Here is a 25,323-nt window from a genome sequence, read left to right as displayed (position 1 = left end):
ACACCGAGATGAATGCGTGTGGGGCACACACGGCTGCGGAGCTGTATGCTCGGTGACCCCTTGAACCGCCTGTATGCCGCCGTCGCCGCTGCAGCTTCATAAAATATGTGACAGCTTTGACACCAACAAACAAATAACCCTCTCCTCTCCTCACCGTCCTGCCCTGCCCTGCCCCTACCTGACTCTCCCTCTCCCTTATGCCCCCACCTGCAAACCTCTTTAGGGGGCAACATCATGTCCAACAAGATTTTCGTTTAAAATGCGAACAGGTTTCGCTTTTATTTTCCCTCTTGGAGTGCCGCCACGCCGCCGCTGCTGCCACACTGCACAGCATCGAATCGAAGATATTTCAACTTCAACTCTTACTTTCCATAGAAACATCACACCTTTGGCGGGCCACGAGAACCCCTGTTGGCCAGTGTAAACCCAGAGCGAGAAAGGCACAGCCACAGACACCACCAGCCACCACCAGAGATAGAGATTATGCTAATTTTCGGCATTTCATTGAGGAAAAAGAGCCTCCATATCCATATCGTAGCTATGGGAGGAGTGCAGTGTGAGTGCGGAGGCATTTCATTGAGGCCAAGAGATATTTACGCAACCAGTTAACAGAAAACCCGATTCCCCCGCCAGCCCCCCCTCCCTCTCCCAGAGGGTCCAGAATAGAGCGGGGCAGGGGCGGGTGAAACAAAACTCCCGAAAATAGACAAACAGAAACAGGAAAAAAAAGAGGCGAAAGACAAAAAAATTCGAAATAAATCAATGGGAAAGACGACGACGGAATAAACAATAATTTGGTTAAATTAGAAAATCGGTAACAAAAATCAATGATGCTGAAAATTTTCATAATAATAGCGTTAATAGGTATCATAACAACGCTGCCACCCCTCCCCTACCACAGACCCCAACAATGGCTTTTGAGGGAAAGGTGGGAAAAGATACTCCCCGCTGGAGTTGGGGGCTCTTGGATTTGAAAGATGGCCGGGCGGAGGAGCAGCGCGGGGGGAGGGGTGAACAGTTAATGGACGACAAATTGTTGAATGAAATTGATATGGGAATGGTTTGGGGGGGGGCATGGGAAAGAGATGGAGTATCGATTGTGGAATTTCTCTAGTACTTTATTATGCCAGGAAATGCAATAAAATAATTCCTATACATATTTCTATTTCTACTAGAAATTTCCCGAACAATCAAAATGGCGACATTTTCCATTCGTTCTTGGCATAACTGTTTCAGTGCGAATTTCTTCCTATATACAGCACACACACACTCACACACACTGGTACATATGTATACGTATACTTCCCGTTAAGCTATGGAACATGCGCAGTCGCCTCTATCCGCTCCGCTCGACGGCTGTTAAGCACCATTAAGCAGCAAAAGCAAACGTCGCCATGTTGAGACAGCCCCCAGTGCCTCGCCCCCTACCCCCCTCCCCCCTACCACCCTGCCAACATCAATCCCCACCGCAGACAGTGCCCGACACCCGCTGGAAGCGTCCAACCAGCAGCCGCCAGCAGCAACAACAAGCAGAGGCATTAGCAAAAGCTTTGCGGCAAGCGCAGCAAATCAAAACACATTTCATAGTTTCACACACCGAGAGGGAGAGCGAGAGAGAGAGAGAGAGCGTGAGGGAGAGCGCGAGCGAGAGAGCGAGACCGAGAGAGAGAGTGATAAATACAGCAGCAAAAGCTGTGAGAGTATGTCAGACAGGGGTGTGGTCAGAGAGGGGGTTGCCAAGATAAATACTTAGAATTCTGCAGTTGTAAAATATTTGAGCATTTATTTTCTAATCAGTTCAGGCGACCCCTTCTGCTGCATAGGCCCCCATAGACCCCTACGCCACTGCCTGCACACAGACACACCGACACACGGCCATACAATATGCTCATATTTATGCGTGTGGAGTGGGGAGATAATAGCAGAAACAAAAACAGAAACTGCTTGCTTTTGTTTCATTTAAAGCTGAGTGACATCGCTGCTAGGTGCTCTCTCTCTCTCTCTCTCGCACGCACGCTCTCCACTGCTATTTATCTATCACCCACTCTGCACCCCCGTTAAGTACCCAACCTCCGCTCCGCTCCATCCACAAGCATCGATTGCCGCGACGCCATTTGCTGCTGCCGCTGCCGCTGTCGCCGCTGCTGCTGCTGCTGCTGCCGACGGCCCCGACCCCCCGCTGTCGTTCTGCTCATGTGCGCATGACGAATGACCGCAATTTGCGACAGTTTTTTTTTTTTCTCCCTCAACTATGATATCTTTCTCTCCCTCTAGCATTCTCTATCTCTCTTTCCGACTGATGTTTGACTATCTATTGATTGTCTGTCTATTTTCTTTATTGGCTGCCTTTAAATGTATATATTTTTGCCTATTCTCGTACCCGTACACCGTACACCGTACCCCTACACCGTACCCGTACCCCTACACCCTACCCCCCACCCGTATATAAGTTTATTTATTCTAATGACAAGTCACTCGAAACTGAATTATATTGATATTGCGCTATTGCTATTGGCATTTCGTGTTCGTCGTTCCCGTCTAGAGCGCCATTTTCTATGGCCAGCAACGATTTGTTATAGTATTTTATGTGAGGTTTTTGTAAATGGAATTAATTGGATTTTTATGGGAAATTTATTTTGAAATTGCTTTTGTGCGGGAAAATGCAATTGCGAAATAGTTTTTGCAAAAGAGTTTCAGCAAAGGAATTATATCTACACTCGGAGAATCTCAAGGGAAGTCTCTTAACTTGAACACACACACACACACATTCTGTTTACATTTCCCATATGACACCGAGTATCCTGTGCTGTGCTGTGCTGCACTTTCCACTTTCCACCCTCTGCTACGCTGCTACTCTGCCACTCTGCCACTCATTTGCATGAAAACCTTCGCACAGCTATTGCATATCATCGGGATATTGAATATCCTTTGCTCCGCACTGAACAAACACACTAAAAATGCATAATAAAACATTAATTGACGTCGATGACGCGTCGCCTCAAAAATATTCTCACAATTTCACGCTAAGCAATCATCATCGCACACGGGCACACGGGCAGACGGACACACGGGCACACGGGCACATGGAATGGGATAGGATGGTAGGGTGACCAGTGAAGCTACGAAATGGTTATGGTTGAGGGTGACAACCCTGACATCGGAGGGCACAGGAAATGCCCGAACCGAGGGCGACCTGAGGGCATTTTCGCTGTAAGTGGAAGAACATTGGAAGCACATAAAACCAATTTCCGATCAAAGGTGGAAATCACTGATGCCTGACGATCGCCAGAAGGTGGGAGGGGGAGGGGGAGGGAACTGCTGGCATGCGCAACATGTTGGAATCAATAAAAATTTGAAATGAAATGAAAACTGTTGAATAATACAGGATTTGCGGGCAATTAATTTGTGTTTTGTGTGCAGCAGCAGCAACAACAGCAACAGGAAATATATATGTACATATGTATGTTTGTAGTAGTAGTAATACCTCCCAGGGAAAAGCAAACCTGCCGAGAGGGGTCCCCGAAAAGGGGTTCAACGGCCAAGCACAAGATCACTCACTGCGACTCCCTTTTCCGATACTATACGATACGATACGATACTATATGACACGATACAAAACGATACGATACTTTTATTGACAGGCTCTATTAGTGGGTCAATTGCCCAACACACAGATCTCTGGCGCTACGATCTTCCATTCTCTCCTCAGGCTCGTGCGTGTACGGCTGCGTACTGTGGCAATTAGCGCAAGTGATCGACGGATCAACGGATCAACGGAACGATGATCGATGATCGACGACCGACGATCGGCGTTCGAGTGGTACGGGGGTAATAATAGAAATCTTCGATCTTTAGGTGATAAAAGTTAAGTAAGCAAATAATGTAAATTGGAATAATCTTGTGCGCATGCTGTATGCTGTATGCTCTTTGTGTGCTCTTTGTGTGCGTCTTCTTTGCCAGTTCCAATTCCAATTCCAGTTCCAGTTCCATTCCATCAAAAGTTAAGCTTACGAAATGGTTTTACATCAACTTGAACGAAAATTGGCCCGCCATTAGCTGGGCCGGGATTTCGATTTCAATTTGAATTTGCAATTTGAGCGTATCTTTTTGGGATGTTATTTATTTATTTGAACTTTTGTGCTTTTGTGTGTTGGGGCTTGGGGCTTGGGCTTTGGGGTTTGGGTTTTACGAGCCCCGAGCCGAGCTGCCCAAAGGGACGCCCATCTCGGACCAGATCTCGAGATGGGAGGCGGCCGGCTGGTGATGCGATGTGATGTGATGACTCTATCAGTGGTCGCCGATCGAAATGTGTTTGCCCCATTGTTGTTTTGCCACATTTCTCACCTTCAGGCTTCAGGCCCAATGATGTTATTTTCTTATTTTTCTTATTTTTTTTTTCGGGGCGATGAGATGTTGCGCCTTGACGCGCTGTCGGCAGAAATAAATTTCAGTTTTTATTGAGATTTACAGCAAGAGCGTTTGACATCGGCCTGGGTCACCTAAGCCGTTCAACTATTTGAAGATTTTACGCGGATTTGGTTTCATAATCAAATAATTGATCTTAATGCGGCATCAAATGAGCTCTCTCGAGGGGAGAGCTTTAAATATATTTTATTTCGTTTCCAAGTCTCCCCCCCAGTACTCCCCCCTCTGTCCCATCTGTGGCAACTGTGGAAACGTGTCTCTCTGTCAGCTGCTGAGCTTTTGATCCAATCAAACTTGAAACGAATTGCGCTTCAATGTTGCCTTCCAGCCGGCACAGGGGACACCGATACCGAGGCGATACCGAGGGGCACACAGCCACACAGCCACACAATGCTCTGTGTTTTAGCACCTCCACTGCGGCAGAGTGCGGAGTGCGGAGAGTGGAGTGCGGAGAGTCGAGAGTGGACCCAGCAGCGACATTCGAGTAGTATAAAAAGTATGGTTTTTATTTCAGCAAACTAGTTTCCGCAATAATTCGCCGAATTTGAAACGTTTCTTTGGCTGCGACTCGAGGCAATCTATCAAAAATTTGTCTGACTCGAAGAAATGTTGGGATTAAGTGGAGAAAAGGGTACCCAAAGGCGGCAATAAAAGCGCTCACGTGCCATAAAAAATGCGGTTTGATGGAGGAGGGAAGCGGGCAAGTTTGAAGAGGGATTTGATATTGATTGCAGGATGATTCAATCGAAAATCACTCAAAGATTGATGGAGCCTCCGGCTGTGGATCGTATGACCGTCGTATATCAAATCCAGATACGAGTATCTATAACTTTTAGTTTCTTTTCTAAGCAGTCCACTCTTCTATCTACGAGGTATCCTTAAGGTTCTCTCTCTCTCTCTCTCTCTGCTTTGCTCTGATCTCCGATTGTGCACTCAATGAATTGTGAGTGATTGATTTTCCTCGGACAAAAGTTGACCTCCAGACTGGAGCGGCGTATCAATCAAAATTTGGCCAGAAATAAATGATATTTTGTGCCATTTTTGGCGCATTTTTTTCTGTGTTAGTGTTTGTGTGTGTGTGTGTGTGCCAGTTTTCGTTTTCGTTTTCATTTGCATGAATTGGCAAAAGCCAGACCAAAAGCCAAAAAAAAAAGAAATAATAATAATAAATATATGGCAAAGACTGGCAAATAAAATCTTTGTGGCATTGTAATTGAGGAAACAGAAAATTGAACGAGGGATTTGCATAGGAATCGATCGAAGATAGAAAGATGGATGGATGGTTGGATGGATGGATGGTGGGATGGTGGGGGATAGATGGATGAACTGTCGGCGATCTCCCACTGTGCACTGCGCGGGGCCTTAATGAGATTTTTGCAAACTGTTTTCATGGCTTACTCCAGTTATTATCTAACTGTTGGCCCCAACCATTGTCTGGGGCCCTGTGTAATTGGCATTTTCGGTGTCTTGTGGCATGGGGCATGGGGCATGTAGCTGGTGCCAGTGGGGCTGCTTGCTGCTTCACTCTTGAACTCAATTTTTTCGAAATGGAAAGTCAACTATTGACATGAACATTTCTCGTAATTATCTTATCGGAGCCATTATTTGGCCTTTTTTTTCTATCTAATTTGCCACAAAGTTTTTATTGGCCGCCCGATGAACAGACAATTGTATCTGTTGTGTATCTGGCAGATACTCCGTATCGGTGGGTGGGGAGGGGGCAGGGGGCTCTGCAATTCTTGTTAAATTTTCAGCTCCGATTGCCACTTTGAAGGCGGCCGCCGGCCTTTGTGTGATTCGTGAATGCAAATACGAGTACGGGTATTTTCTCTATTGATTTAGATACGGAATAGCCCATATAATATACGACTATACATACATATTTGTGCCTATATTTTTAAGGTTTCTTTGATTTGTTTGATTCCTGTGTGTCGCTTAGAATCGTATCTTTTATTGACAAATCACTCTTTTGACTGCAGGTTTCGTTTAGTACAGCAATTTGCATAAATCTTTGCCCCGTGCTGACAGTGGAGTCACCTCCATCGCCACCCCACCCCCCCCTTGTTCTTGGCAAACTTATGAGTTATCTGATTTTTATCTATACTTAATTATTTACGATTGAAGCACAATGGTCTCAGGGCCATTAATCAGTGCAGTGCCAGAGCCAGGCCAGTAACAGTCCCAGTGCCTGGCCCCACAGTTGGACTTGCGTGGAGTGGAGTGGAGCGGAGTGCCTACGTGCTTGATTAGCTCCATTATTCAGCCGATATCTATAGGATATGTATACCGACCGATACATACGTACCGATATATGTACAGCAGTACGCGACTCATTGCTTGCTAATTCCTTGTAAATGGATCGTAAACTAATTCGTAAACTCGTTCGCTAAATGCCATAAAAGATGAAAGTTTCTGTTTTCGTCATAATCGGTGTGAATCGTGGGAATTACCGCGTCATATCTGTCGAGTGTCTGTCGAGTATCTGCCGAGGAGTATCTACGAGTGTGGCAAATCAGTGGACAAAACGGAAGAAGCGCCGCCCGCTCCTCGGACGCCCCCTCTATCTCTGCACTCGACTCCAATCTTCGACTCTTCCACTCGTCCATGCAGACAGGCAGTCAGCAGAGGGACAGACGGACAGACGGACAGAGGGACAGAGGGGCAACAGCGCTTTGTACTTTTGCGACTGTGTGTAAATATTTGACAACACATGCCTAATTAGTGCAGCTATTGAGTGTTGGATGGGTGACAGGCGGAACAACCAACGTCACCTGCCATAACACCATAACACAACAACAGCAACAACAACACCACCGCAGAGGAACAACAACCAACACTTGTCGAACACGAAGGAAGGAAAAGAGGGGTTTGGGGGCTCTTTTACGACACTGTGCTGTGTTTCCTGAGAAGTGCCAATGTCGTGGGTTCTTTTTCGGAGAGTGCTGGGCTCTTCTCTTATCTCTCTGGAAGGAAGGAAGCACTTAAGTTGTTGCTGTGCGGCGGGCGGGGGGAGAGGGAGGGGGAGGGCTTTTGTTGAGTAAGGCAATAGTTCTTGCAGAGAACTTATCAATGAAGAGGCGTAAGACTGGAAGGCAGTCTTCTGGAGGGAACAAGTAGATAAAACAAAGGGGGAAATGTTTGCCACAGAATGGGGGAAAAGCCCAAGGAATACTTTCGGATAGGCATCGAATCAATGAAGTTGCAGTAGATATTTCTCTACGAGTTGATCGCTTTCTCATGGAAACCCCCTCCAGTTCCAAGGTCCTACGCATTGAACTGCAACATCTGTTCTGTTGACATTTGCCCACTTATTAATAGGAAGGATAAATATTCCCTGGAAAGGCAGCATTACTCATCCGCAGAATAACATATTTATAGACTCCCCGCCCTGCTCCCACCGCCGCCAGCGATGCCACACAGGCTGTAGAGACCGACCAGGGACAGGGGTTTCTCGGGGTTCTACGGGGATGAAGAAGGCACCACCTCATCAGTCGACAGACGACAGACGGCACACAGCACACAGCACTTGGCACATTGGCAAAGTGTTGTGGGCAAATATTGACGCGGAGCTTCGCAAGTGAGCGCGAGTCAAACAATGGAACAAACACAACACACACACGCAACACACACACACACACACACACACACACGAGCAGGAACAGGCTGGCAAACATTTGCCCCGAAAGAAAGGAGCGGGAGAGGGCGAATGGAGGGTGTCAGATGATCGCCACAATTTCCTTGCGGAACGCGTGAAAAGTGCGGCCAAACGTTCGACGCCCCTGAGACGACCAGGGGATGGGTTCTCCGGGGGCTCTACTCTGGGACCAGTTCAAACGATCGTCCCGACGCACTGTTTAAGAACGGCTTAAAGAGCCTCGGACTGCATCGAATGTGCCCTGCAGGTGATAACGAGATTTACAAATCGATTGCCGCGTTGACAAATACACAAATACACAAATACGAGACGAGTACGAGTACGAGTACGGGTACGGCCCAGGGAGAAAGAACTAAGAACCAGAGGGACACCTGAGAAGGTGCTAATCCGTGTGAAAACATTCGCGGAGACGCATTCTTCAAGTGCAGTCCGTACCCGTCTCCTGTCGATCGCCTCAGATACAAGTATCAATCCATCCGCTCGATAATCAAGCTAATTTGTTTTCAATTATAATTGTAATTTACGATTGCCGCGTGCGCTTTTTATTTACACTCGTAATATCTACCTCCCTCGGAGATTGAGACTGAGATTAAGATGGAAATCCAGCGAAAATCAGGCACAAAAATCGACACAAAAATCTGGCCCAGGGCAAGATTTGCATTTTGATAACCGGAAGTCGGGGTTACTCGGAAAGGTGTTTGTTTTTTTTTCTCGTTGAGGCCTTGTCTTATATGTCTTATTGTTTTGTCAAATTTGGCTAAAATTAATTTGCCATAAAATCTGTTTAATTAACGCATTTTGCTGATAATTATGGGAAGTAATTGTTTACGAGATGTTTTTTTTTTTTTGTTTTTTTCAAGGGAAGGCACAAGTGCTAAGAGGATTGGTTTTTTGATTGAAAGGCAACCCTTCCACCTGAATCTTTTTCCTGTTTGCAAAGAGAGGGTTTCTCTGAGACCCTCTCCCCTAGATGCAGAATGATGCTCTGCCATTTCTATCGATGTTTGACCCACTTTTGGACGTAGTTCTCGTTCGGGGACTCACCTGCATCACCCAGTAGTTATTGTTGGCCGCGAATTGGTCACCGATTATGATATCCGTATGCATTTAAGCGGAGTTTCTTCGCATCCAGGGGCTCCGTTCGAGGAAAGGCTTCAGAGGACACCACTCACACACACGCACACGCACACACGCACACGGAGAGCGGTGTCTGCGGCTGCTGCTTGCTGCTTGCTGCTTGCGGCTTGCGGATTGCGGCTTGTGCTTATATTTAACTGAATAATTTGTTGAATTTGTTGAATTTTGTCTTATTTGCGGGTAATTAAGGCAGCGACAGCGACAGCGTTTCCCTGACTCACGAGTCACGACGACGACCAGTTCAAGGCACAATGATTAATCAAAATTTGCAGTCGGTTGCTGGTTGCTGGTGGCTGGTTGCTGGTTGCTTTTGCGGGTTTTGAGTTTCGGGAATTTATTTCCGAATTATTGAATATTATCGAATATTATTGAATACCTTTGAATCTTGGCATGGCACTTGGTGGGGGAACAACAGTAACAAAAAAAAAAACAGCAGCAGGCATTGGCGCACGTCTTAACAATATTTTTTTTTAATTGAATTTACTTGCAAGGATATGCAAATGAATGGATATGCACTCTCGATCACTTTCTTCCTCTTCCCCGGAGCTCTTTTTTTGCGAGAACATTAAGTATCGTTTGGCTTTTGTTTTGCGGGACTTTTTATGGCTCGATCCTTTACGACGTATCGCAATACGCGTAATGCAAAAAAAAAAAATTAAAAGCCGCCGGCTTTCCACTTCCGCATTCGTTTCAGAGAGACGATGCGATGCGATGCGCGCGTTCTCCACTGCGGATGGATGATTATTCGTATCTTGTATCTTTTGTTGTATCTTGTCTGCGCCTGCAATTTGTGGGCTATAAACGATTTCTTCTATATCTTATAGAGGGAACTTCTTGGTCAAGAGAACGCGACTCTGACTCTGACTCTGACAGTGGCTCTGACAGTGGCTCTGACTCTGAATCCGGCTAACGGCAGTCGAGAGTGATGGGACAGAAAGAGTGGTTTTCTCGCGCGGTGTCGGTCGTGTCTGGGGAAGTCGTCACTTCGCTGGCGGGAACCGAGTTCGTACTGATTGGACGAGCGAGGGTTTTGCGCAGAAGAACCTCGCCGCCAGTCCAGTCGCGCTACAGCGCTGTAGCGCTCTGCTTGGATAACCCTCCCCTGCTTGCTCACTCTACCTCTCTACCTCTCCTGCTCGCTTTCTCTCTCTTTCTGTCTCTCTGCACACCTTTGCCGGAGCGCCGGAGCGCCGGTGGCCAGGTGTGCTCCCCAGACCCAGCCACAAGCCGCCAGGCCGCCAGTCCGCATGTGGGTGAGAGCAGCTTACGCTTGCTCGTTCTCTCTCTCTGGCTCTTTGCTGCCGCTCTCAGGTGATCACCGCCAACTCGTTTTCTCTCTTATACAAGGCCTCTCTCAGGTGTGCGAGCAGCTGATCTTATTGGAGGTATAAGAGTATAAGAGCACCCGATGGTTTTTAATTGAATGAACTGCTGGGATTCGCCATTTTAGATTCAATCTCTAGCGGGAGGAGCGGACCCGAGGGGAATTAAATGAGGGAAAGCACGTATAAGAAGTAAATAAAAGTCACTTCCTAGCTCAAGGAACCCCCAATTTAAGTGTAGAAAATGTTGGGAGCTTCTCCCTCCTTCAGGGATCATTAATTTTGACACATTTCAGATGGGTTATACCATTTTCCCATACCCCTGCCATTTTCCAGTTCCCAAAAAACATCACGCAAACATCGAACGGACCCCAAGCTGTTACCACAAAATAAAACATAATTAAACAAAATTAAAGCATTAATTTTGGCCAGGTTATGGCCTGTCTTTGGCCAGAAATCAATAATAGGACAATTAAAACACATCCGCAGGAGTATCTACATATTCGTAATCCAGAGTCAAGAGTCCAGAGTCCAGTGTCCAGTGTCCAGAGTCCAGAGTGCGGTTGCCAGGTGGAAAGCAGTTTTCCGCCCCATGGGGCAAGGGATAAGGGTTTCCCCGAATGGTCCCCCAGTGTTGGCCATAAAATTACCCCAGCGCACGCCACGCATAAAAGCCATTTTCATTTTGTCCTCCAGGCGGTGGAGAGCCATCCCCCAAAAGCCATTTAGGTCGAAAGCTTATGTTGGGCCAATGATGGGGGGATGATGGTGCGAGTACATGGTATTGGAATAGTGGGTGGGGGTGTGGGTGGGTGAGGGTGAGGGGGAACCTGCACGCAAACGTCGCTTTGTCTGGGGCTGCAAACATGAGCGATGCATGGGGTAGGGCGGGGGGCAGAGAACAGATAAAATAGAGGTGTGGCCTCTCCGCAAAAGCGGCGCAGACGCCGAGGCCAGCCAATCCGCAGCCAAGTTAGAGCGAGAGAGCGCGCACAGACAAAGCAAGAGGGAGAGATGGTGAGAGAAAGAGCGAGAGAGAGAGGGAGAGCGAGAGCGAGAAAGAGAGGTCGAGAGCGAGAGCGAGAGAGAGAGAGCTGCAGCTCACGCAGGTGAAGTAGCAGCAACAACAGCACTGAAAACATTAACCAGCGGCAGCCAGATACAAATTTATCTATGTATCCATCGTATGGGTGTGTTAGTTACTCACACACACATGCAGGTATAGATGCAGATACACACATTCCAGTCTATTGATAATTGACTGCCGCTGTCTATCCATCCGTCCGTCCGTCCGTCCTTCCGTCCGTCTGTTCTGGTGCGAGTATTTACTCCGTGCAAATTTGCCATTAATGCCAAAGCAGACGTTTCTACAGATACACAGCCATAGATATGGATACCCTTCGCAGCGTACACCCGCAGATACATTTGAATCTTTGGCTGACATTGTTGTATCCCCCTGCAGCCCCCCGCCAGTGTTTTCTTTGTTGGTTTTCAGACGAGGCTTTTGTTTGCTCCCGAGCTGCTTGTCTTACGTTGAACGCAAGCAAAAGATACATTTTGAAGTCCGTACTTGACTCCATGCCCATTGACAAATGTTAAACGATTTATGGTGATTTTGGCCTAGAATGAAGAGAGCCCGATCATGCCTATACTCGTCTGTCTGATGATGGCAGATGGCAGCAGACGAAGAGCAGCAGATTCACTCCCATTCATGCCCGTATCGTATCTGCGGCCCAAAGCCCCTGAAGATCTTCTGAAGCAAACTTCTTCCCGTAACTAATCCATCACTCGGTGGTATCTTTTACCCGTAATCTCTTCCTTAATTTCCCCCAAAACTACTTATAATGTATCAATTTTGGCGCTCTTATGTCGTGATCTTTCGGATACATCATAAATATTCGAATGGGATGTCCTGCGAGGGTCGTAAGACCCCTTCTGGATTATTGATTTGCCCGCAAGCGATACTCGCACCCGATATCTTGTAGATTTATTGAGGCTACTGCTCACTCGGAGAGTCTCCTTCCTCCTACTCCTCATCCGTGGAGCTCCTCCTGCACCTCCTGTGTGCACCGCACACAGCGAAGGCAGTCACCTCTCATTGAACTACCTGTTGTACCCTCGAAGGAGATCTCAACTTATCGTTCAAGTCAACATGATTAATTACATTCTGAAGACCCTTGGCCCCTGCCGCTGCCCCTGCCGCTGCCCCTGCCGCTGCCCCTGCAACCGATGGCCCCTCGAGATCGTTTCGTTTGAATTTGTGGCCAAAATATTGTCACGCTTCGAGATCGGTCTTGACAACAAACATGACCGAAACCCTCCAAGGAAATAAATGCTCTCCTCTCCGCCTGATTGATTCCACTTGGCGGCACTTGTCGATAAAGAGTCTCTCTCTCTCTCGCTCTCTCTCTGCTCCTCTGTCTCTGGGAAACGATTCCAATTTATTGTCAACTCCGATCTACCATCCAAGGCAACCCACAAGATTACGCGGCAATTTGTTTTGTCTGCACAATTCTTAGGAATTATTTTCTTAATAATTTCTTTCCTTTCAGTTTCGGTTTCGGTTTCGGTTTGGGCTTCGGTGTTCTTATCTTTTGAATTTAAACGAAATTATTTGTTTGCATAATAAGTGAATTGAAGTGGAGTGTAGTGAAGTGAAGTGTCTCCCGTCTCGGGGGAATTGGGGCAGGGCCCACACCGAGTGCCGTCTAATCCAGCCGTCGATTGGCCAACAGAGATAGCGTTCTCTACGGCTCTTCTTAGATCTTTCTCTATATTTCTCTCGGTTTTCAGGGCAATTCCATCGTTCTGCAATGCGCATTCTATGCAAATGCCGAGATGCCGCGATGCCACGATGCCGCGTTGCAACTGCGAAATTTATGCGAATGCTAATCAAGTTAACACCAGATCTCGGCTGTCTTTGTCGTCTGACAATTTTTAAAGTGCGTATCTGTGTCGCACAGCAACAACAATTATTAATGATTTTGCTAAATGTTACAGAAAATAATGACAGCTACAGAGAGCTGCCACAGAGCACGGGGCACCGCAGTGCCGCAGTTGAACAATTACAAATGCACACAAAATGCCTCCTGCACCGGAGGGAGGCAGGGGCAGGGGCAGGGCTCTCTGCAGAGCACCGTTTTCAACACCTCAACGAAGACCCCGCCGAAAGCCCACATTTTGTGCGTTGAATGAATGATTCGACATGTTCCAAGTGGGCGGCCTGGCGGGCCGCTGAGGGCGTGCCACCGCTGCCACCACAGACAGAGAGAAAGAGAGGGAGAGAGAGGGAGACCAGAGTCAGAGTCAAACGATGGAGCACAGAACAGCAGGCGGCTCCGAGCTCCGATCTGCGTCCCTGGGTTTCTTTTTGACATTTAGCGCGTGCGCAAATGGAGAAAGAAATAAAGAAAGAGTCATGATCTAGGGAGATCTAACGATCTATTCCCATTCCCTGTCCCCCACTTGAGGTGTTGTTAGGGAAAGATGAGCCCCCAGTTACAGTTCCAGTACGAGTCCCAGCCGGCACTCACTCCACTCTCGAACATCGTTTCTATGATCGCGTTAATCACCTTTCAAGCCCACTCATAAAAACGATATGGCACTTCAGATGAGTCTCTGCGATGGAGGATGGAGGATGGTGGATGGTGGATGGAGGATGGAGGATGGGGGCAACCTATAAACGATATCATTGCTTACTCAGCAGGTTTGCTTGATGCCTCTTGGCCCAGTCTGGCACGAGGGGGAGGGTAACTGGGCTGCTAATGATGCGACTGCACAATTGAATCGAAATTAATTTTACTCAATAATTAATTAAAGCGCACATCTGTGGGCGCAGAAGGAGAGAAAGCTAAGGCCTCCACCTACACTGCAGTCCGAAGAAGATCTGGGGCCCCAACAACAGCCAATTATTAATTGGTCTAACAATTCCACAGCCATAGCCATAGCCGTAGACATAGCCATAGCCATAGACAAGTTTGGGGGTTGTGTTGTGAAATCTCGTGTTGCCTTGCCCGGGGCGACCGGCAACCAAAAGCCAGCCATAAACCACACTGATAGATCATAAATGCGACGACGCACAAAACAATTGCACCGAAGAAATAACAATATATAATGATCATAAGGTGAAATTCGTCAAATTAAATCGTAAATCGTAAAATCAACAGCCGTCAACAATTCGCCAGCTGCCAAACCCACAATCCGCAATCCCAACGTCAGACGCGGAGCAGACGCGACTCGTCAGACGCGGCTCGACAGACGACACTGACACAGAAAAGAGCAAACACCGTCCGTCCGCAGCCAAAAATTTCCATAGCATTTTCTATTGATTTTTATGGCTAATCGGAAAAGTTTACCCAAAAAAGATAGATAGACAGATATACAGATAGACATGTAGATGGAACAAAGGCCAAATAGATTTCGTAGAACTTTCGGGAATTGTTAAATTTTTGATTAGATGAAGGCTGGAAGTGGCCTCTTGGAATTCGCCATGAGTGTTGAATTCTAAAAGTTACCTGATATCAGCTCCATATAGCATATGCCTTGCAACCAGCTAATTTCCTCAGAGCCATTTAGTTCTCCAACAAAATGAAAACTCTTTCAAGATCTTTCGCTTAAACTGGATTCGAAATTGAACTCAAAGTTATGTATTTATTTATATGCCATATTGCAATATGGGTCCATGTTTTTGGCATTTTCTTTGGCCATTTTTTGATCTTAATAACCTTCTTCTACACTTGGTTTCTTTTCTGCACCATCATTTATTCCCATATTTATTCTCTCCCTTCCGACAGCCTACATATATGCCCCGCCCTGATTCGCCTTGATCGTTCTGGTTCGGAACGAGTTGATGGTCCAGGATGCATATAGCACAGCGTAAATATTACAAAATAAACCTTTTGAGAGTACCCTAACTATATTAGGATGCCTTCATTCCAGTGCACCATTGGCAGCCAGATGGAGGCAAAAGTGGCTTGTTGCAGTATGATTTCCATGGTACCGGCCATTCCGAAACATCTACAGCGCCAATGGAACCTCCAAGTATCCAGGGATTCAATAGTGGGAAGCTATTCTATACCTATAGCTATACTATACCCATAGGAAATAATCCATACAAACGGAACTGGTGAAGCATAGACTCAGTAATCTAGTACTCACTGATTTAGTTTATATTTAGTTAAAATCTGATTTCAATCATTCAGGTTCCCAAACATCCCAGACAAGCTGTTAACAAAATTACTCAATAGTATTTATTTATTTCACGAAAATGCCTGAAAGTTCACGGTGTCGATTGGTGATCCTGATTGTGGCGGCCGCCTACATAATCGGTGTGGTGATCCAGTCGCAATTTCATTGCGAGCCCCGTAAGTGGAGTCCTTCCAGTTGGGATGGAGCTTATGGCTCTCTCTTTTCAACAGCTTTCGAGAGCCGCTGTCTGGCCCATAAGTTGGAGAACAAATTCCGACAGTACCAGGAGGCAGTGTTCCGTCATGCGGAAAATGTAAGTATTCCCGAATAGTACTTACCATTTGAAAGCAGATGGATGGCATTCTTATCATCCCTCCACCCTCCTCCCAGTGCACCATTGAGAGCGAGATTGGGGACTCTGGCGTCCAGTATCTGAGGATTAGCTGCCTGGTGGACGATCCGGCCCCAGGCGGTCGTCCGCGTCTCCAGTCTGGCGACCACTTCCGCAATTTGTTCTCAAAGCGACGCATTCCGAACCCGCTTATGCGCAAATGGACCCTCAGAGTGCCCCGCGATGCCGTCAAGCGACTCGGCGAGCCTGCTTGATTGATTGGCAATGGGTTTACCTTCGAATTCATTGTATTGGGCCATAAGCGATAAAGAAAATGTCAGAGCAAGTGGAGACGACGGCACTTATCACCAAATTAGGGGCCACTATCGAGAGGAACCAGAGGGGGGGACAGAGAACCAATAAAAGAGTTGAGCAGGGGCGGCCCACCAACAGATTTCAATTAAACGAAAGGTCAGGCTGCTGTCATAGATGATGCCGCTACCGAATGATCTGATCCCTGATCTCCTCCTGGAGAGAGGAGAACGGAGAGTGCGGAGTGGAGAGCGGCGCGTCTCAGCTTAATGAGCTTATCCATCATCACGGTCACAGCTCCTCCAGACAGAGTCAGAGACAGAGACAGAGACAGAGACTCCTCATCTGTCACAGGGCTAATAGGTTTCATTAGTCATTTCCAATCGCTCCTCCTCGGCTGCTTCTTTGACTTATCAGCTGCGCTGCTCTTTCTGTTGGCCAGTCATTTCTCAAAGCCAAAAAATCAACTTCAGAAATGCTCGACTTTGGTCGCTGCGGATCAGCGGAGTATAGTATGCGGTGTATGGTATATGGTACATGCTATATGGTATATGGTTTGGCTTTTACCTTTTCAGTTTGCGTGTCGACAGCAATTTTCACCTTAATTATTTTTGGTGCCAAGGAAGAGGGTACGCTGCGGTTGGGGTTGAGGGCTGAGGATTGGGGGTGGTGTCGGTTGATGTGTTCAGCACGCGCTAATGTTTAATATCCGCCATGGCCGGCAGGATAACAGACAGCCCTGACCAGAGCGACCAGAGGGGAGCGCAGAGGGCGAGCAGCGAAGAAGGCACCCAGACCCAGTCCCAGTCCCAGACCCAGACAGTTATGCAAATTTCCAACATTATTTGTATATTCAAAGAAGAACAAGAGCCCCGAACGACGGCTGATGGACGAGGAGAGTACCTTGGAAGGCCGAAGATGGCCCTGAAACAGAAGTGAAGTATTGGTAGTGCCAGGGAATGATTGTGGCAAGCTATCTCCCCTGCAAATGGTGGCCAAGATGGAAGGGTGCCGTGCCCCTGCTCAAGATGGATCTTGTGTGCCCTACATGCCACTCACACCGTTACATAGTGTTCCACAAATCCCGTACTCTCGTTGGCATCAATGGATGTCCTGTATGAAACGGAAGCAAAGTCCGTGGCAAAGCGTGCGCTCGTAAATTATCGAAGCAACACACACACACGGACACACACACACACAGATACACCTCCTATCTCGCGTTTGTTTGTCCATTTGGGCCAACGTCCTTTCGTGTCGTCCTGGCTGTCTAACATTGTTCGTCCATTGTCTTGCCATGGCCCGTTTTTTGTTGCCAGAGCGAAGGTGACAGGGACAGAAGAGGGTCCGTGTCCGTGTCCGTCTCCGTCTCCGTGCTCTCTCTGTTTGCCATTCAATATTGGCGCCATTTTGGTCAGGTCCTGTCTTTCTGACTCTTTGTAAGCAGCACCCCCATTCCACCCGGCCCCCGCCACACGGCCCCCATTCAGCTGTCTGCCCATAAAATGTTCAATTAGTTAATGAAAAATTTTCCAATTGGAAAACAACATTTGACTTCAACTAACGACCGCAACGCGGGCGGAGGATATAAAGGATGAGGCGGCCTGGACTCCATTCCACTCCACTCCACTGCGTCTCCGAATCGGTGGATCTGGAGGAGCGGGCGGTGGTGGTGGAACATTCGTTGCCTTTGTAGAATGCCTTCGAGGTTCGAAATTTATGCATGTGATTTATGCGGAACAACGATTGCCAATTACAATATCATTTCTCTTTCTGTCTTCCAGGCTTTGTGTTTGCATTTGTTCATTTTGTATTCATTCGCCTCTGGCTCGCTTCGCTTCTCTTCTCTTCTCTGCTCTCCTCTCCACACCGATTGTATCTGTGTGTAGTGTAGGTGCATGTATGAGTGTGAGTGTGAGTGTGCGTGTGTGAGGTGCCATTAAGAAATGTGTCAAAACATGTGAGGAATTATATAAGCTAAAATACGACAACAGCAGGGGGTAAGGATAGGCAGAGGATATGCCAGAATGCCAGAAGGTAAGATTCGAGAATATAAATCGATTTTGTTTTTTGGGGGGGTTTCCCAGTTGGATTCCATAAAGCATAAACTGCGAAGATATCATTTGCCAAAGCAAACATTAACTCGGATCGAAATTGAATTAGAGCAGAACATTGGTCATTGGCACGTACCCCCCCCCCCCCCAACCCCCCGACCACCCCTCTTGAGAACCACAACCCCATCCCCACGGAGAGGCATACGACCAACCATTCAACCATTCATCCATCGCCAGAATCAAGAGTCAACAACTCTCGCTTTGTTTTACTTTCCCAGCAAACAGAAATTAAAGCCAAGCGGGAGAAACGAGAAAAAAACGCGAAGAGCCAACAGGAAAACCCAACGCATGACACAAATTTACAAAAGGTGGTAGAACAAAAAGCGGAAAGCGACGGAAGGCGACGGTAAGCGACAGAAAATGCCCATGGAAAATGGTGTACGGTTGGGGGGGAAATCGAGTAGGGGCGATGGAAATGATGGAAATATTGAGAACGCATACGAGTAGCATGAGAAGAGCGAAAGCCAAAGCCCGAAAAATCATTCAGTCCCAGACATCGGCAGGCAGTCCAGTCGGTCGCGCGGCATTCAGCAAACAACGAAACGAAGCAGAAAAACACAAAAACAGAAACTCGATGGTTGACCGAGCATCAATAGAGCGACTAACTTAGTGGATTTAGACTGTAGGTGGGGTGGCATTAGGTTAGAGGGTGCCGTTTGGGGGCATGAGCTAGTTTAACGCATTTGTGTGTTTGCAATACGCAAACGGGAGGAAAACAAAGGAAAAGCTAGAAAAGCGAGCGGGAGTTTCCTGTGCTCCGCGCTCTGATGGGGGGAGCTAATGAAGCCTGAAATCGATTTGTGGAACGAGTGCGAGTGCTAGTGCGAGTGCGAGTACGAGTACGAGTACGAGTACGAGCACAATGCCATAGACATAGCCGCTCTGGCAAGTGATGCGATGAATGAGAACGCAGCCAGCCGAAGGGAGTCCACTGAAGTGGTCAAACCACCCATAGAGCTCAGATCGGAAGGCACTCGCTCGACAGACAGCTGTTGCCATCTCGAAATCCCCAAATTTACAGCATTCTTCCTCCTTTTAGTGCCAGTCCCAGGCCCAGTCTCTGTCTGTCCCAGCCCCAGTCCCAGTCCCTGCCACTTCCATTGCCACTGCCACTGTCCCGGCTCGGCATTCGTTCTTTTTATTGTAAATTTACGATCGCTCTTTCTGTTGGTCTCTTTTTATTGTGCTCTGCCCTCGGGTGTCTCCGCAGTGGGGCTCTCTCTCTCTCTCTCTCTCCTTGCCGCACGCATTCCGAAGACGAAGACCAGACCCACACAAGGCAAGGTGTCAAGTGTTTTGTGTTATCTGCTGCGGTTGGCTTCTTCACTTCTTTGTAGGCCAGACCCGGAGAGCTGGTGCTGGTGCTGGTGCTGGGACTGAAAGTGTGTCTGGGCCCAGACCTGGGAGCCAAGAGCCAAGAGCCAGAGATCGACCGCCGGTGTGTCTGTTTCTCAAATTGCGTCAAAAATTATCGCCATTAAATGTAGATGAGCGTTTAGTTGTAAAGTTATTGGCTCATAAATAACCTCGGTCCTGGTTCGTCGATTCTCCCTCTCCTTCGGTTGTGGGGCCAGGCAGATGCCGAGTTCTGGTGAGCAGCGGTGGTGCAGGAGGACTATTTGTTTTCTCCATTCATAAGAGGCTTTTGATTTATGAATCAATAGTCTTGCGGCTCTCTTGGATTGCACATCAACGGGGTTATGGTCTGTTGGCTTTTTGTTCTTCTCTGATACTATCAGATTACGAAATTCGAAGTCGACTTTTTATTTTAACATTCTATAATGTTCCCTTGTAAAATGTACGATTGGGTAATCGTCAGGTGTCTATTTGGATTTGCTACGGCAGCAACATATCATGCTCTGTATCAGAACTGAATGAAACACTATTATTTATTTCTTTATTAACTCATATTTATCCACGCAGCCGCAGAAGAAGGTCCACCATGGCGATTACGACAAGGTGTCTGTGATATCGCCCTACGGATGTTGAGTGGGATCTTCTGGGACTATGAGGATGCATTAGGTATGACTTTGATGAATAATGACACTGTGATTCATCTATCTAATTCTTCATAATGTAGCTGCCTGCAGCCTGGACGCATCCCACGCCGTCTGCAAAAATTAAGGAAGCAAAAAGACCTAGCTCCCGGCCTCCACCTCAACGACGTCAACCTCAAGTTGGTAAGAATGAAGAAAGCGTTTGTTGCATTATCAGACCTAAGCAATTATATATCCATTTCAGATTTTAAATTTATTTGTACTTGGATGCGAACAACAAGACCTAGATCTCGGCCTGAAATGGAAGTAACTCCTGCATACCGTCTAAGTCCACTATTGACGCCACAGCACCACAACGTGTTCATTTGCTAATTCCAACGTTTATTTACCAACTCCGATCTTTCCCAGGACCCAGGACGGCGCTCTCCTTGCTTCATTATGTTTATTTTTCTTGATTTCGGGAGCATGTAAATTTAGTAATTTAGAAATGAAGTGAAGCATGGACGCCGAAGTATGTACACATTAAGCAACTGAAGACATACACATATTAAAATCAGGCACGCCTTTTTATTGGTCGTGTTCGGATCGGTCAGAAATGTATCTAAGTTCTTATATATGTAAAGAAAATACAATCAACTGTACCCACTTTCAAGGCTCAAACTTAATTTATCGAATTTTTGCCAAATTTTCGGTTTTCTGGACGATGTTGCTTGCCCTATGTTGCGCAACATTTAAGGCTCCCTCTATTGTTAAATTTCGTAAGTCATAGCATACTTTTAGCATAGCATAGCATTTCGCCTTCAGGTGTGTTTTTTTTTCATGTGGAAAATTTGTATTTTATTGTAAACAAGTTTACTACTACCTTTCGTGGAAACTTAATCTAGTTTTACATTTAAGGGGAAAAACAATTGATCACAGGAGATGCATATTTACATACATAATATAAATGTTACATATATGGAAAGGGTATATACATTATTTACAACATTTATATAAAGTTAATGGAATTTTATAGGAGGGATCTAGTAGGGAGATCCAGTGGATGACACCTTTTGAGTCTTCGTTTCTTTGGCGGGGTAATTAGACGTTTGGCTAGTGCATTAGGGTGACCACCAAGGCGTTGCAAGTACATCGCTGCGTGTAGTTGTTTAACATCGCCCACTTTGGGAACCTTTAGGTCCCTTTCAATGTCGCTGTTTCGCATGTACCAGGAGCATTGCTTATACATCTTAGAATTTTTGAAAATTTCATGATGGTTACATCATGATTTTTTGCGAAAATCTTGATGGAAAGGATATCCTTTTTTCCGATGGCAGTCGATTGGCAGGACTCTCCCGATCACGGTGAGACATGCCACGCCCAGATCGGCTACCGTATAGCTGAGATATAGCTTACAGAAAAAACCAGTATTTTCATGGTGTGAACATCAAAATCTTCAGAAGGCTATATCTCAGGCAAATAGGGCCAGATCGGTGAAGGACCTACCTTCCCAGGATCGCGAGGATCCAGCCTGTCGAACGGCATCAAAATCTCGACTACGAAAATGAGGCCGATTTTTGGCAAATTTAATGATGTAACCATCATGATTTTTTGCGAAAATCTTGATGGAAAGGATGTCCTTTTTTCCGATGGCAGTCGATTGGCAGGACTCTCCCGATCACGGTGAGACATGCCACGCCCAGATCGGCTACCGTATAGCTGAGATATAGCTTACAGAAAAAACCAGTATTTTCATGGTGTGAACATCAAAATCTTCAGCAGGCTATATCTCAGGCAAATAAGGCCAGATCGGTGAAGGACCTACCTTCCCAGGATCGAGAGGATCCAGCCTGTCGAACGGCATCAAAATCTCGACTACGAAAATGAGGCCGATTTTTGGCAAATTTAATGATTTTTTGCGAAAATCTTGATGGAAAGGATGTCCTTTTTTCCGATGGCAGTCGATTGGCAGGACTCTCCCGATCACGGTGAGACATGCCACGCCCAGGTCGGCTACCGTATAGCTGAGATATAGCTTACAGAAAAAACCAGTATTTTCATGGTGTGAACATCAAAATCTTCAGAAGGCTATATCTCAGGCAAATGGGGCCAGATCGGTAAAGGACCTACCTTCCCAGGATCACGAGGATCCAGCCTGTCGAACGGCATCAAAATCTCGACTACGAAAATGAGGCCGATTTTTGGCCAATTTAATGATGGTTACATCATGATTTTTTGCGAAAATCTTGAAGGAAAGGATGTCCTTTTTTCCGATGGCAGTCGATTGACAGGACTCTCCCGATCACGGTGAGACATGCCACGCCCAGATCGGCTACCGTATAGCTGAGATATAGCTTACAGCAAAAACCAGTATTTTCATGGTGTGAACATCAAAATCTTCAGCAGGTTATATCTCAGGCAAATAGGGCCAGATCGGTGAAGGACCTACCTTCCCAGGATCGCGAGGATCCAGCCTGTCGAACGGCATCAAAATCTCGACTACGAAAATGAGGCCGATTTTTGGCCAATTTAATGATGGTTACATCATGATTTTTTGCGAAAATCTTGATGGAAAGGATGTCCTTTTTTCCGATGGCAGTCGATTGGCAGGACTCTCCCGATCACGGTGAGACATGCCACGCCCAGATCGGCTACCGTATAGCTGAGATATAGCTTACAGAAAAAACCAGTATTTTCATGGTGTGAACATCAAAATCTTCAGAAGGCTATATCTCAGGCAAATGGGGCCAGATCGGTGAAGGACCTACTTTCCCAGGATCGCGAGGATCCAGCCTGTCGAACGGCATCAAAATCTCGACTACGAAAATAAGGACGATTTTTTGAAAATTTAATGATGGTTACATCATGATTTTTTGCGAAAATCTTGATGGAAAGGATGTCCTTTTTTCCGACGGCAGTCGATTGGCAGGACTCTCCCGATCACGGTGAGACATGCCACGCCCAGGTCGGCTACCGTAGCAGGACTCTCCCGATCACGGTGAGACATGCCACGCCCAGATCGGCTACCGTATAGCTGAGATATAGCTTACAGAAAAAACCAGTATTTTCATGGTGTGAACATCAAAATCTTCAGCAGGCTATATCTCAGGCAAATAGGGCCAGATCGGTTAAGGACCTACCTTCCCAGGATCGCGAGGATCCAGCCTGTCGAACGGCATCAAAATCTCGACTACGAAAATGAGGCCGATTTTTGGCAAATTTAATGATGGTTACATCATGATTTTTTGCGAAAATCTTGATGGAAAGGATGTCCTTTTTTCCGACGGCAGTCGATTGGCAGGACTCTCCCGATCACGGTGAGACATGCCACGCCCAGGTCGGCTACCGTATAGCTGAGATATAGCTTACAGAAAAAACCACTATTTTCATGGTGTGAACATCAAAATCTTCAGAAGGCTATATCTCAGGCAAATGGGGCCAGATCGGTAAAGGACCTACCTTCCCAGGATCACGAGGATCCAGCCTGTCGAACGGCATCAAAATCTCGACTACGAAAATGAGGACGATTTTTGACAAATTTAATGATGTAACCATCATGATTTTTTGCGAAAATCTTGATGGAAAGGATGTCCTTTTTTCCGACGGCAGTCGATTGGCAGGACTCTCCCGATCACGGTGAGACATGCCACGCCCAGGTCGGCTACCGTATAGCTGAGATATAGCTTACAGAAAAAACCAGTATTTTCATGGTGTGAACATCAAAATCTTCAGCAGGCTATATCTCAGGCAAATAGGGCCAGATCGGTTAAGGACCTACCTTCCCAGGATCGCGAGGATCCAGCCTGTCGAACGGCATCAAAATCTCGATTACGAAAATGAGGCCGATTTTTGGCAAATTTAATGATGGTTACATCATGATTTTTTGCGAAAATCTTGATGGAAAGGATGTCCTTTTTTCCGATGGCAGTCGATTGGCAGGACTCTCCCGATCACGGTGAGACATGCCACGTCCAGATCGGCTACCGTATAGCTGAGATATAGCTTACAGAAAAAACCAGTATTTTCATGGTGTGAACATCAAAATCTTCAGCAAGCTATATCTCAGGCAAATAGGGCCAGATCGGTGAAGGACCTACCTTCCCAGGATCGCGAGGATCCAGCCTGTCGAACGGCATCAAAATCTCGACTACGAAAATGAGGCCGATTTTTGGCAAATTTAATGATGGTTACATCATGATTTTTTGCGAAAATCTTGATGGAAAGGATGTCCTTTTTTCCGATGGCAGTCGATTGGCAGGACTCTCCCGATCACGGTGAGACATGCCACGCCCAGATCGGCTACCGTATAGCTGAGATATAGCTTACAGAAAAAACCAGTATTTTTATGGTGTGAACATCAAAATCTTCAGCAGGCTATATCTCAGGCAAATAGGGCCAGATCGGTGAAGGACCTACCTTCCCAGGATCGCGAGGATCCAGCCTGTCGAACGGCATCAAAATCTCGACTACGAAAATGAGGCCGATTTTTGGCAAATTTAATGATGTAACCATCATGATTTTTTGCGAAAATCTTGATGGAAAGGATGTCCTTTTTTCCGATGGCAGTCGATTGGCAGGACTCTCCCGATCACGGTGAGACATGCCACGCCCAGATCGGCTACCGTATTGCTGAGATATAGTTTACAGAAAAAACCAGTATTTTCATGGTGTGAACATCAAAATCTTCAGAAGGCTATATCTCAGGCAAATGGGGCCAGATCGGTGAAGGACCTACTTTCCCAGGATCGCGAGGATCCAGCCTGTCGAACGGCATCAAAATCTTGACTACGAAAATAAGGCCGATTTTTTGAAAATTTAATGATGGTTACATCATGATTTTTTGCGAAAATCTTGATGGAAAGGATGT

At 46.6% G+C, this 25,323-nt stretch overlaps 2 protein-coding genes and 1 long non-coding RNA gene across 4 annotated transcripts in view; 2 read left to right on the top strand and 1 right to left on the bottom strand.

Moving 5' to 3' along the window:
* The window catches only part of dar1 (dendritic arbor reduction 1), a 31,201-nt gene extending 20,898 nt beyond the window's left edge, over nucleotides 1-10,303 (bottom strand). The window contains exon 1 of the mRNA XM_033383112.1: nucleotides 9,125-10,303. Coding sequence (XP_033239003.1) covers nucleotides 9,125-9,187 — 63 coding nt within the window. The 5' untranslated portion in view covers nucleotides 9,188-10,303. The remainder of the gene's footprint in view (nucleotides 1-9,124) is intronic.
* A 5,409-nt stretch (nucleotides 10,304-15,712) lies between these two features.
* On the top strand, nucleotides 15,713-16,408 carry LOC4813023 (uncharacterized). 2 transcript variants are annotated; one of them, XM_033383873.1, is made up of 3 exons: nucleotides 15,715-15,902; nucleotides 15,957-16,039; nucleotides 16,117-16,408. In XM_033383873.1, the coding sequence occupies exons 1-3, from the start codon at nucleotides 15,806-15,808 to the stop codon at nucleotides 16,330-16,332; spliced, it is 396 nt and encodes a 131-aa protein (XP_033239764.1). In that variant the 5' UTR covers nucleotides 15,715-15,805; the 3' UTR covers nucleotides 16,333-16,408. The 2 variants fall into 2 exon arrangements, with proteins under 2 accessions (XP_001353678.3, XP_033239764.1); XM_001353642.3 differs by having other exon boundaries at nucleotides 15,713-16,039.
* A 3,997-nt stretch (nucleotides 16,409-20,405) lies between these two features.
* On the top strand, nucleotides 20,406-21,142 carry LOC26534112 (uncharacterized). The gene is made up of 3 exons (XR_004470310.1): nucleotides 20,406-20,502; nucleotides 20,561-20,660; nucleotides 20,722-21,142. It is a non-coding gene; the product is annotated as an uncharacterized lncRNA (long non-coding RNA).
* Nucleotides 21,143-25,323: the final 4,181 nt, after the last annotated feature.

The sequence above is a fragment of the Drosophila pseudoobscura genome, chromosome X (genome assembly GCF_009870125.1).
Source record: "Drosophila pseudoobscura strain MV-25-SWS-2005 chromosome X, UCI_Dpse_MV25, whole genome shotgun sequence".
In the NCBI taxonomy this organism is placed as follows: domain Eukaryota; kingdom Metazoa; phylum Arthropoda; class Insecta; order Diptera; family Drosophilidae; genus Drosophila; species Drosophila pseudoobscura.
The sequence above is the reverse complement of the archived record's forward strand: the minus strand, read 5'-3'. Positions and strand labels throughout refer to the sequence as shown.